The sequence below is a fragment of the Scylla paramamosain genome, chromosome 1 (assembly GCF_035594125.1).
Source record: "Scylla paramamosain isolate STU-SP2022 chromosome 1, ASM3559412v1, whole genome shotgun sequence".
NCBI classification, from domain to species: Eukaryota; Metazoa; Arthropoda; class Malacostraca; order Decapoda; family Portunidae; genus Scylla; species Scylla paramamosain.
Window position 1 is genome coordinate 12,954,963 of NC_087151.1, and position 12,538 is coordinate 12,967,500.

General features: G+C 35.8%; 1 protein-coding gene across 1 annotated transcript in view; it reads right to left on the minus strand.

The window, feature by feature from the left end:
- Positions 1-821: 821 nt before the first annotated feature.
- LOC135100905 (nucleoporin 88-like) overlaps positions 822-12,538 on the minus strand; it is a 40,573-nt gene continuing 28,856 nt past the window's right edge. The window contains exons 5-14 of the mRNA XM_064004469.1: positions 11,697-11,806; positions 10,364-10,550; positions 9,753-9,910; positions 8,847-8,932; positions 8,028-8,266; positions 4,902-5,095; positions 4,567-4,713; positions 1,980-2,136; positions 1,341-1,435; positions 822-1,073 (exon numbers count right to left, since the gene is read on the minus strand). Of these exons, the coding sequence (XP_063860539.1) occupies positions 1,010-1,073; positions 1,341-1,435; positions 1,980-2,136; positions 4,567-4,713; positions 4,902-5,095; positions 8,028-8,266; positions 8,847-8,932; positions 9,753-9,910; positions 10,364-10,550; positions 11,697-11,806 (1,437 nt within the window). The 3' untranslated portion in view covers positions 822-1,009. The remainder of the gene's footprint in view (positions 1,074-1,340; positions 1,436-1,979; positions 2,137-4,566; positions 4,714-4,901; positions 5,096-8,027; positions 8,267-8,846; positions 8,933-9,752; positions 9,911-10,363; positions 10,551-11,696; positions 11,807-12,538) is intronic.

Sequence of the window (12,538 nt, forward strand, 5' to 3'; positions counted from 1 at the left end):
CATCATTAATGTATAACTGAATTTTTCCAGTAGCTTTTTCCAGCAGCAAGATGTTTTATATGTTATGATCTTCATTTTGGCAGTAAGTGGGTTGCTCCTCTCTGTCCCTCTGTAAGGCTTCCTTCACAAGATCGGTCTAAACCGTATCTTCTTATGACTTCTTTGTCACTAAGTTCATTCAGTATATCCTTTCTGGATAAATAAGTTGTGAGCTGGAGATGTGAGGCAGCCATCTTGGCTGTGGGAGCATCTGTCATAAGCTGCTAAGACAGTGTAGACTGGTGTCTGGGAATGGATTAATCCATTTTACATTGATTCCTATGGGGAAAATAGTATGTTTTCAAACATTTTGGATTTTGAACAGCATTCAGGAACGAATTAAGTTTGAGAACCGAGGTTCTGTTGTATCTATCTATCTATCTATCTATCTATCTATCTATCTATCTATCTATATATATATATATATATATATATATATATATATATATATATATATATATATATATATATATATATATATATATATATATATATATATATATATATATATATATATATATATCAGCTCATGTATGGAAATACTCATAATACAAGATCCATTTTTCATTCAAAATAACTTGTTCAAAGAATTTTCAAATATATAAAAAATAATTTTATTTCCAGGAACACTTTCTCTTCTCCATCACAGACCAAGGGGCTGAGAGAGTGTGAATGTGAAAGTGTGTGCCTTGTCTTGGCTAACCCCCTTTTTTAAGGAGACAGTATGTATACTACTTATGTTAGTGATAATACAAATAATGATGAATAATAAATGACAAAAATCTGAAGACAAAATGTATTTTTATGCAACAGGAAGTGGAAAATACTTACATCAGAGGGTAAAAAGATTCAGAAATTTCTATAAAATAATCCAAACAAAACACACAACAATTACACATCATCAGTTCAATAAATATGATTTCAAACTCACTTTCCCATTCCATGTGACCTACTTATTAAATCAATATCTTCATAGATGAAACTCCTGCTTTGCTTGATTAACTTTTTGTGTGAGACTCACCAACTTTTCTCCCCTGTAAAAAACAGTAAGAGATAATTACACAATGATTCCATACTAAATTTTTGTCTTTATGATCCTGTTATCACCACAAACAAACTTAAGAAGAAAATTATGCATAAAATAATAAAAAAAAAAAAAAAAAAAAAAAATATATATATATATATATATATATATATATATATATATATATATATATATATATATATATATATATATATATATATATATATATTGTATCACCACTACAAAGGAAACACATTAATTACTTGACTGGACTTACTCTTTAGACAGAGCTTCACTGAGAGTCTTGAGTTGGTTCTCAGAAATGCTGCTAACCTGATGTCCTGCTGCTTCTGATGTATGGTGTGCTTCCATCTGTAATAATTTAAACCAATGCAATATATTAATTTCCTCTCCAGTTTTATGTTCTAAGTTCACATTATAAATTATCAAAGTGGTCAGCTGAAGAGGGTGAGAGAGAATAACTGGAACTATGGAACTCCCTGCCTGCTTCTGTATTTCCACCTTACAACTTGAATTCCTTCAAGAGGGAGGTTTCAAGACACTTATCCTTCAATTTTTGACTATGGTACTGCTTTGGACCCTTTTCTGGGACTGGCATCTCAATGAGCTTTTTTTTTTTTTTTTTTTCCCCATTGGCCAGTGTCCCTCCTACATAAAAAAAAAAAGTGAGGGACATGAAATTTTTTCAGAACCTAAGATATTAGACCTGTGCAGGAAGGCTGCTTGAGGCCATGCAGTTATTATTAAGTAAACAAAGCTGACACATGCAAGTATATCGGGACCCTTTCAAGATTATGGTAGTGGTGATGGTGACACCTGAAACATGTAAAATAATCATTATTCCATCTGAAGGTTCTAAAAAAAATATGACAAGAAACAAAGGTATAATATTTACCTGACTTGTTAGCTTTTCCTTCTCCTTTATTTGTTTAAGTTGGTTCAATAACCCAGGAATATGAGTCTGCATTGTTTCTAATTCTTGCATCATTTTCTTCTCACTGTTGGATAGCACAGGAAGAGTTCTCATCATTCTGCTGATCACACATTCCAATCTGAAGAAAGCAAGCAATACCACAGCTCACTAAATGGAGAGTTTGTGAGTTAATAAATATGTGTTGAAGAATCAGAGAAGCGTGGGCAAGGTATCCTGAAGTCTTGGAGAAAAATCACAAGAAAACAAAGCATCTGAAACAATGATGATGATAATGATAAGAGGGACACTGAGATGCTGGTCCCCGAATAGGGTCTGAAGCGGTAGTAAACAAAATTGAAGGATAAGTGTCTTGAAACCTCCCTCTTGAAAGAGTTCAAGTAATAGGAAGGTGGAAATATAGAAGCAGGCAGGGAGTTCCAGAGTTTACCAGAGAAAGGGATGAATGACTGAGCCCACTGGTTAACTCTTGCATTAGAGAGGTGGCCAGAATAGGGATGAGAGGAGGAAAGTCTTGTGCAGCGAGGCTGTGGGAGTAGGGGAGGCATGCAGTTTGCAAGATCAGAAGAGCAGTTGGCATGAAAATAGTGGTAGAAGATAGCAAGAGATGCAACACTGCAGCAATGAGAAAGAGGCTGAAGACAGTCAGTTAGAGGAGAGGAGTTGATGAGATGAAAAGCTTTTGATTCCACCCTGTCTAAAAGAGCAGTATGAGTGGAACCCTCCCAAACATGTGAAGCATACTCAATACATGGATGGATAATGCCCTAGTACAGACTTAGCAGCTGGGGGGGTTAGAAAAACTGGCAGAGACATCTCATAACACATAACTTCACAGAAGCTGTTTTAGCTAGAGATGAGAAATGAAGTTTCTAGATTAGATTATAAAAAAAAGGACAGACTGAGGATGTTCAGTCTAGAAGAGTGGAACAGATAAGTGTCATTGAAGAAGAGGGGACAGTTGTTTCAAAGGTTGTGTCAAGTTGATAGATGGAGGAATTGAGTTTTTGAGGCACTGAACAATACTAAGTTTGCTCTGCCCCAAATCAAAAATTTTAGAGAGATCAGAAGTAAGGCATTCTGTGGCTTCCCTGCATGAACTGTTTATTTCCTGAAGGATTGGACATCTACGAAAAGACATGGAAAAGTGCAGGGTGGTATCATCAGCATAGGACTGGATAGGACAAAAAGTTTGGCTAAGATCATTGATGAATAATAGGAAGAGAGTGGGTGACAGGACAGAACCCTGAGGAACACTACTCTTAACAGATTTAGAAGAAGAACAGTGACCGTCTATTACAGCAGGAATGGAATGGTCAGAAAGGAAACTTGAGATGAAGTTACAGAGAGAAGAATAGAAGCCGTAGGAGGGTAGTTTGGAAATCAAAACTTTGTGCCAGTAGGCAAACTCCATCAAAAGCTTTTGATATGTCTAAGGCAACAGCAAAAGTTTCACCAAAATCTCAAAAAGAGGATGACCAAGACTCAGTAAGGAAAGCCAGATCACCAGTACAGCAGCCTTGATGGAATTCATATTGGCAATTTGACAGAAGGTTGTGAAGTGATAGATGTTTAAGAATCTTCCTGTTGAGGATAGTTTAAAAAACTTTAGATAGGCAGGAAATTAAAGCAACAGCACAGTAGTGTGGGAGGTTAAAAAGGTTATCCTTTTTAGGAACAGGCTGAATGTAGGTAAACTTCCAGCAAGAAGGAAAAGTAGATGTTGACAGACAGAGTTGAAAGAGTATGACTGGGCAAGGTGCTAGCACAGAGGCACAGTTTTGGAAGCACCTTAACTTCCATCTTCTGTTTAATAATCTGTCTACCAAAATGCATGATCTTTCAAGCTTTCTAGAATAATGAAAATATTCTCACTTATATTTCATCCCTCGATTCTATATAAGATTACTTTTTTTCCACTGATATCTATTTGAATCTTGTGTATCATTTTCATCATTTAATTTTCAATTCTCTCGACATAAATGAGGTAATAACATAAGGGTTGTTTATTTTACCATTTATCACACCATAAATATTTCTTTCTCCACTAAGGCACAGCAAACAGGGATGAGTCACTCTGGGGATACCAATTATCCTTCAAATAAATTTCTTGTTTGTTAGATCCTTAAACAATTAATAACTAGTATGCCCCAAGTTGCACTGTAGTGCAAATTCTATGCACTACTCCAGGTGAACTAGGTAGATTTTGCTTTCATTTGATAAGCTGATAAAGATGGATTGAAGTAGATTTGGACACAGTGCATCAATGAAAGCAATAAGCACAGGAAGATTGCAGAGAAGTGAAAGGGATGAGGATGACTGGGTAAAATGTGTTAATCCTATCATGATGAGTGGTGGCTATGGTAAGTGGAAATTGCATTTTGCTTCTGCCATTAGGTGATGAAATATGGCCAATGTAAACATTATGCAAAGCTTGTCCATGTAGATCACTGTGACTTACTTCACTTTCCATGCATCTGAGTGTGTGTATATGTATGTGAATTCCCATGAAAATGAAATAAGCCATACAAACATAATAGAAAAAACTTGCCTTCCTATAAGTAAGCACTTCTTTTCATTGGCATTCTCATACTTTTCTGCTAGTTCATGAGCTTTCTCTGTTAGAGCTTTTTTCCTCGCTTGCAGAGCTTCTAAATCATCTTTTAACCTTTGCTTCTGTTGAACAAGAATATCTGACCTGTAAATCAAAAGGGCATACAATAAGTTCAGAAAATATTTTATTAGATATCTTAATTCAAAAGGAAGAGGGTGGATTATTGATAAAAAAATAAAAAATAAATAATAATAATAATAATAATAAATAAATAAATAAATAAATAAATAAAAATTTAGAAGTACCTTCATAATATTAAAAGATAAGCTTACCTTTTATCCATGTCCATCTTGGCAACTTTCTGTGGCTGCATGTAATTAGTGCGTAGAGTCATCAGCACACGGTTGAGGAGAGAGATGCACTTACTGTGGGTCACATTGCCAGTAGACCCAGAGGCTAGCAAGGGCTGTGAAGTTGTCCGCTGCAAGGTGCTTCTGATGTGATTTTCAAAGTTTTCAGTATGTACCTGTAAACAAGTACAAAAATTAGATATCAGTCAGCCATGCTGGTATGCTAATATTTGGTTGACTGTTGTTTAAACTAATTTGATTAATTTAATTGGGTCAGGATTGATCAAACCAATTCAGTGATGACAAAACAGCATTGGCATCAGCATCATCTTGCCTGCCATTGGTCTTATGTCAAAATATTTGTGTCAGTCCTCTGTTGGTAAACCATATATCAGGCTGTTTGTTAAGTACACCAGGGAAGGATTTCTGTTTGCAATAGCTAGGATGTTCATGTGGCATCATTGAATCTATATCTGACTGACTATTATGGTTTGGCAAGTCTAAACTGGCATGTGTGACGTATAATCCTGGCATGCTGTTGTTGCTTCTACAAGTGTCAAACTGACCTCTGTTCCACCCACCCATGCTGCCTCTTGTGAAGTGATAATTTGGTTGCCTCATAATTTTTTTCACTATGCTTGCTTGCATTTTCTATCAGCAGCAACTATGTTGGTTTGAAATACAGTAAAATTCCTTCATCTTTCTTCTCTCTTTTAAAATACTGATTTACTTTATCAAAATATCTTTTGTCTGACTGAGTATATGTGTGGGATGGTTTTCAGATGCTTTCATTGAGGTAGATCTGAGTGCTGCAAACACAATGACCTGACCTCTTGTGGTGGTGTGGGTGATGGCTGCACCTCGTTTGACCTGGCTGTCCTTGGCAACACTGCACAAGTGGAGTGTCACATGTTATACCAAGTTCTTTATATTCAAAAACAAGAATGGATTATTCATAAAAGAACATAGCTTTATGTTCAAATATAAGAATATACAGTATTTTGACGTAATTTGCAGATGGGGGGGGGGGACAGGATGCTGAGGGAGGTGGTGGTTCAGCAGAGATGGCTACATTGCACCTTGGGGATTATACATCACACACACCAGTTTAGATTTGGCAAACCACAATCAAGCTAGTTGGATCCAGAATAGATTCATGTCAGCAGCAGTTCTCAAGGCTAAGGAAATTATCATTTTTTTTTCTATTTTTACTCCCATGTTATCTAAGTTTGCTATCATATTCTTCAGGTGTTACATAATACAGTAAAATTTTCTATTCCATATTATTTTTATTCCAGTATTACTGTGCGATGTGAAAATTGTGAGATATAGGCCTGATTTTTTAAACATAGTGTTAGTAGTTACTAATACCAATGAAGCTGATTTTTAGTATGTCTTGTTTTTTAAACCATGGTGTTAATGTCAACTCGTTGGAGACACCACAGATTCCTACAATAATTGTTGGTGTGTCCTATCCCTCCCCAACAAGAAACACCAATGATATTCATGTTTCATATGTGACTAAAAGTTATGTTAAAAATATGATAATATATCAATATACTTCTGTGCTAAAGGAAAATAGTATTATCATCGTAAGGAAAAGATTAAGGTGTTTATAAATGCGCGTGTTTGGGCGCCTTTACCCATGTGAGTTATGGTTCCTTTACACTGTGTGGATCACCTGCCACATTGAAAAAGCTGTCGATTTCCATCACCTCTCCAAGGTTTACAGCACCTTCACATGATAATTGTAACATTTGAGTACTTTTAATGCATAAAACAGTAAGTTTTAGTTATTCTTGGTCAAAAATTTGTTATATGCTCTAACTGGGCTTTATCAAGCTTGGGATAGCAAATAGCATTACCTAGCAGATGAAAAAAATTGTATTTATTTAACTGAATGTAGCACATCATATTGTCATATTGAGAATGTGAAATGATGAACTAGATCAGCAAATAAAAAACAAGATAGGCTATAATGCTGCAGGTGTAGAAGACTGGCTGGCAAATTGGTTATTATTAGCTGGTACGTACATACATCTCACGAATTTCAATATGAAGCCACTATGGTAATATTCTAGAGACCTTTCCCACCATTATTACTGATTGCTTTAGTTCCATTCTTTCACAGGCACATTTGAATAGTGTTTGGGGAGTTACAAGGGAGGTGGCACTTCCCCCACTTTGTTACGTTTTATGTCTATTCAAATGTGTCTACAAAAGAATGGAACTAAAACAACCAATAACAATAGCTGGAAAGGACTCTAGAATATTACCACCACTTTTTCCAAATTGATTTTTATACTCTTGTTAATTAATCTCGTAATCACAAGCACAAGACTTCATAACCTGATTCCAAACTAACTATAGCAGTTGGCAGCTAAAAAACATTTCTAGTATAGTTTTGAGAACTTTTGAAAACAATTATTTCATTGCATACATTTGCAGCATATCTAGAACTCCTTGATCTTGTGCATCAAGCTAAAGAGGTGAGGCTTCCCAGAATTGTTCCCAGAGACTGGCAAAATCTGTTCACATGCCTCTCTGAGGAGAGCTTCTCATCTGCCTATACACTCTAACTACTACAGATTAGAGAATGTATAGCCCCAACTACAAATGGAAAAATTATACATAAATAAAAAGATAAAAAAAATAAATAAATAAATAAACAAATAAGTGTGTGTGTGTGTGTGTGTGTGTGTGTGTGTGTGTGTGTGTGTGTGTGTGTGTGTGTGAATGCACTGTTCAATGTAGACTGTTTAGGCAGGAAAACTGTAAAGCATTGATCAGCTGATCACTTTGGTGGGCACATGAGACATTTCAGAGCTACCAACCAGTGCAAAGAGTGGTGTTGGTGTCGGGTTCTCCTAACACTATGTCATGTCTCATTCGTGAAGTAAAAAAAAAAACACATTTGCAAAGTTAGTAAAAGGAGATATGACATGGGGTTTGGTGTTGGGGATTCATTACAACATTTAAAAAATTGGGTCATAAAGTATTAAGGTAATAGGAATAAAGGAATTACATGCTAGTAATTCAAAATAACTGAAATAAAATATTATTTATAATCAGCTTAGTTGGTTAACATGAATAATCAAGATAACATACCTTCCTTAAAGGAGATGGCACAAGGTCAATCTCTGGATTAGTGTGTTCAATTAACTCTGGCAAAAAGGCAGATGGTAATGGTACAGCAAAGACTTTTCCTGATGCTAGAAGAATAAAAAGTGAGTGACAAGCACTGGCCACCAAACCCACTACTGGGAGCAAAGTAGCAGGAGTCACCAGTCTGGTGCAGAGTACATGGTCCACCACACAAGGGAATTCACTTTCTGTGAAACCAGCATCTGCATGGGAAAAATTAAAAATAACTTAAACATTCTTCCAATGTTAAACAAGAAAAGACAACATTAGTTAATAATGAGCTGTTTATCCATAAAGCTTAAAATTATGAGTATATTTAGCAGAAAGAAGTAGATTGTTTCAAGTATTTGGGATCAACAGCTGGAGTGGACGAATGAGTTGAGATAGAGGTGAAGTGTAAGGTGAAAGAAGCAAGAAATGGGCAAAAGTACTTGGTGGACTGAGAAGGATCTTTAAACATAGGACACTGGGTATGAGTGTAAAGAGGTTATATGAGGGAAAAGTGATGCCCACTGTGCTGCATGGTGCTGAAACACAGAACAAGGGAGTAGCAGTGAAGAAACAGTTATATCCCCCGTGTTGGATTGCTAGCCAGTATATAGATATAGATAAATGGTTTTAAAATGTCCTGATTAAATTGTTTTCTTAAAGCCTTTTTGTTAGTTGAAAACAACATTAGACTAAAATTAAACAGCAATTCAAATCCAAAGAAAATGGATAAGAAGATTCTTGTGATTACATTTTGAATAATAGGCTAATATGTCAGAAGGCAGAATGACATACCATCAGGGAGTTCACTGTAGTTTAGAAGCTTCTCCACAAGAGAAACAGTGACTGTGTGCACACCAGCTTCATGGCTCACCAAGTACCTGTTAGTGGTGCAGAGATAAGCATGAATGGACACAGTAGTGTGAAATTACTTCATATTTGCCATTAGTAACCTGAAGTAAAATTATCATAGTGTTTTGATTAATTGCTCAGATGGACAAACCTTTATTTAATTTTTTCTATTAATTCCTATTAAGAAACCATCATAAACAGGATGGAGAACTTAATCTAAAAGTAATAAAAGTAATTTTGATACTAAAATAAAATTACATTTGAACATGGAAAAATTTACTTCAATATGATAGAGACAATCCTGTAACATTTATCTGTCAATGAAAATGGAATACTGTATTTAAAGTTACACAGCTTGAATGCAGTTTCTTGCAAATTTTGGGAATGGCCTATTCTGCCCTTTCTGCATTAAGCTCATTTGCCACTGTTCCTGCCATGCCCAAATGAAGAGACAGATAGAACAGGTAGATACATAGGGGAAGACAAGAATTTCTACCACATGGAACATCCACAGAAATGTTTTTTTCTGTTCTGTCCAAAAGACTGCTGTAACACATTTGCCTAACATTATGAATATTTCAAATTAGATTTTTGACAAGTTCATAGAAGTTTAAGCAATATGACACCCAAGCTGCCAAATACTAGTAGCTAATACTAAAATAACAGGTCAATGTCCATTCAGTGCAAGATTTATTATTTAAACCATGAGCAGTCATTAAGAATAGATTTCAGATATTTGGAAATTTAGATTTTGTCTGTAGTATTCAATACTTATTGTGAGTGGAATGCTTATATACATATATAATTCTGTTTTTATAAATCATACAAATAAATGAAACAGTCTGTCACCTTGTTGGGGTAGTGGGATCTGGATGAAGAAGGAGAGGTGTGGTGAATCCTTGGTCATCAGGAAGTAGTGACAACTCTAGTTCCACAGTCTCATATACATGTAGCTTAACACTTGTTTGCAAGCTGAACTGAAGGTCAGATGAAGCACTAGGTGGAAACTATGAAGAAAAAAAAAAAAAAAAAAAAAAAAAAAAAAAAAAAAAAAAAAAATATATATATATATATATATATATATATATATATATATATATATATATATATATATATATATATATATATATATATATATATATATATATACTACATCCTAAAAGGCATGTTCACAGATTATATAGTTAAAATCTGTAAAGGCTACACATCTCTAACATGACAGGCATGATAACTTGATCTGACTTCTTACTACATTTAGACATCAAAGTCAAAACTAAAAAAATATACATTCATTCACATATAGCACATACATAATTTGTATGCTAAAATAGAGGTATCAAAACTTTGCTGATTAAGCTGCAAATTACAAAAAAGAAACAATGCTATTCCCATACTTGTTCTATTTCATCAATGATCACTGACAAAAATTTTTGTTATACTGATTCATTATATATACTTACCACTGTGGAATTATCTTTATATTTTGTATCAATGACAACACAGTGATGGAGCTGTCCACCTGCAGTAGCAATAACAAGTATGGGTGGTGAGCATTGTAGCACCAACAAGCTGCAAGAGTCCAGTCCATAATTGTCTTCACATGCTGGGATCATGCTCAAGGGCCCATACAATTGATGTACTGGTGGTCTGCAAATAAATAACTATTTTAAAATTTTACATTATAAAATAATTCCTAGCAATTCTACTTTTAGTACTCTGGATACTTTAGTTGTGAGTACCTCTTGCAATAACACTAAATCAATAAATGATAAATGTACTAAACATTCTTCTTTTAAGCCAACTAGTTTATTTTGGATTGAAATAAATTCAAAACTTGTGTTGAATGTATGAAACTATATTTACATTCATTTAAATCAGTGGTTCCCAAAGTGGGCGGTACCGCCCCCTGGGGGCGGTGGAAAGATCTGGGGGGGCGGTGAGGAAAAAGGGGGCGGTAGGGGGGCGGCAGTCCGAAGTCAAAGTCAGAAGTTCGAACGTTTGTTTGACGATTTGTACACAACACGTGCAGCAGGACGAGTCAGTGGACGACGCATCAGGGTCCGGTTACCGCACGCCGCTCTGGCCCAGAAGTGGCAGAGGAAGAACTGATTTCAATTCAAAATGACATTGAGCTAAGGCCAAAGTTCAAAAAGTCATATCAAGATTTTTGGTTACAAAAAAAAAAAAAATCTCTGACTGCTATCAAGTGCTGTGGAACAAGGTCAAGATGTACTTTATTGCCTTCCCAACATCGTATTTAGTAGAACGAGGCTTCAGTGCAGTCGCCTTGCTTCTTTCCAAGCAAAGAAACCGACTGAAAATTACTGACCGCGGGGATCTACGACTTCTTAGTGAGTTCCAGCCTGATGTTGAGAAGCTTATGTCCCTGCACCAAGCACATCCATCCCATTAATATTAAGTGTGAGACAATGAAGGTTATTGGTGGAATGTTTATTTACCATTCCATGTTGCTGAAACAGTTAAAACTGCTAAAAAATAAATTGGTTTACTAAATTGGGTTTTATTTGTGAAATACACATTTGTGTTTAACCTTTCTCTTTTCAAATTGCAGCATACCAAATATCAAGAAAGAGGTGTTTGTTTCCATATGTGTCTGTGTGTGTGGTGGGGGGCGCTAGGAATTCACCGGGGAGCCAAGGGGGCACCAGCCTGCAAAAGTTTGGGAACCACTGATTTAAATCTACATAATTTTACTCTAATTTCTTCTCAACAAACCCTTGAAAACCAGCATTATGTTTACTGAGGGTTTGAAGAAGAAAATTTTGTGTGTACCTGTTACATCCAAGAGAGGTATTTGTGTAGTAAACCTCCCCATTGCTGAGAAGGATAAATATGGGCCACTGCAGTTGAACATATCTGATTTGTCCCTCCTCTTCATCATTCTGTAAAGATTTTGTTTTGTATTACATATCATATGGCTACAATCAAAAGCAGTGATATCTAATAACCCAAAATTTCCAGTCCATAAAGCAGACTGAGATTAGAAAACTTCTCAGGCAGAGTCCAGTGAGTAATGACATGTTACTATATGGATACACAGGGTACCAGTTGATGCACTAGAGAGAGAGAGAGAGAGAGAGAGAGAGAGAGAGAGAGAGAGAGAGAGAGAGAGAGAGAGAGAGAGAGAGAGAGAGAGAGAGAGAGAGAGAGAGAGAGAGAGAGAGAGAGAGAGAGAGAGAGAGAGAGAGAGAGAGAGAGAGAGAGAGAGAGAGAGAGAGAGAGATGGACAGATAGATAGATAGATATAGATAAACAGATAGATAGATAGATAGATATTTTTTATGTAGACTGAAAAAAAAAAAAAAAAATTGAGATGTCAGTTCCAGAAAAGGGTTCAAAGTGGTAGTCAAAAATTGAAGGATAAGTGTCTTGAAACCTCCCTCTTGAAGGAATTCAAGTCATAGGAAGGTGGAAATACAGAAGCAGGCAAGGAGTTCCAGAGTTTACCAGAGAAAGGGATGAATGATTGAGAATACTGGTTAACTCTTGCAATAGAGAGGTGGACAGAATAGGGGTGAGAGAAAGAAGAAAGTCTTGTGCAGCGAGGCTGCAGGAGGAGGGGAGGCATGCAGTTAGCAAGATCAGAAGAGCAGTTAGCATGAAAATAGCAGTAG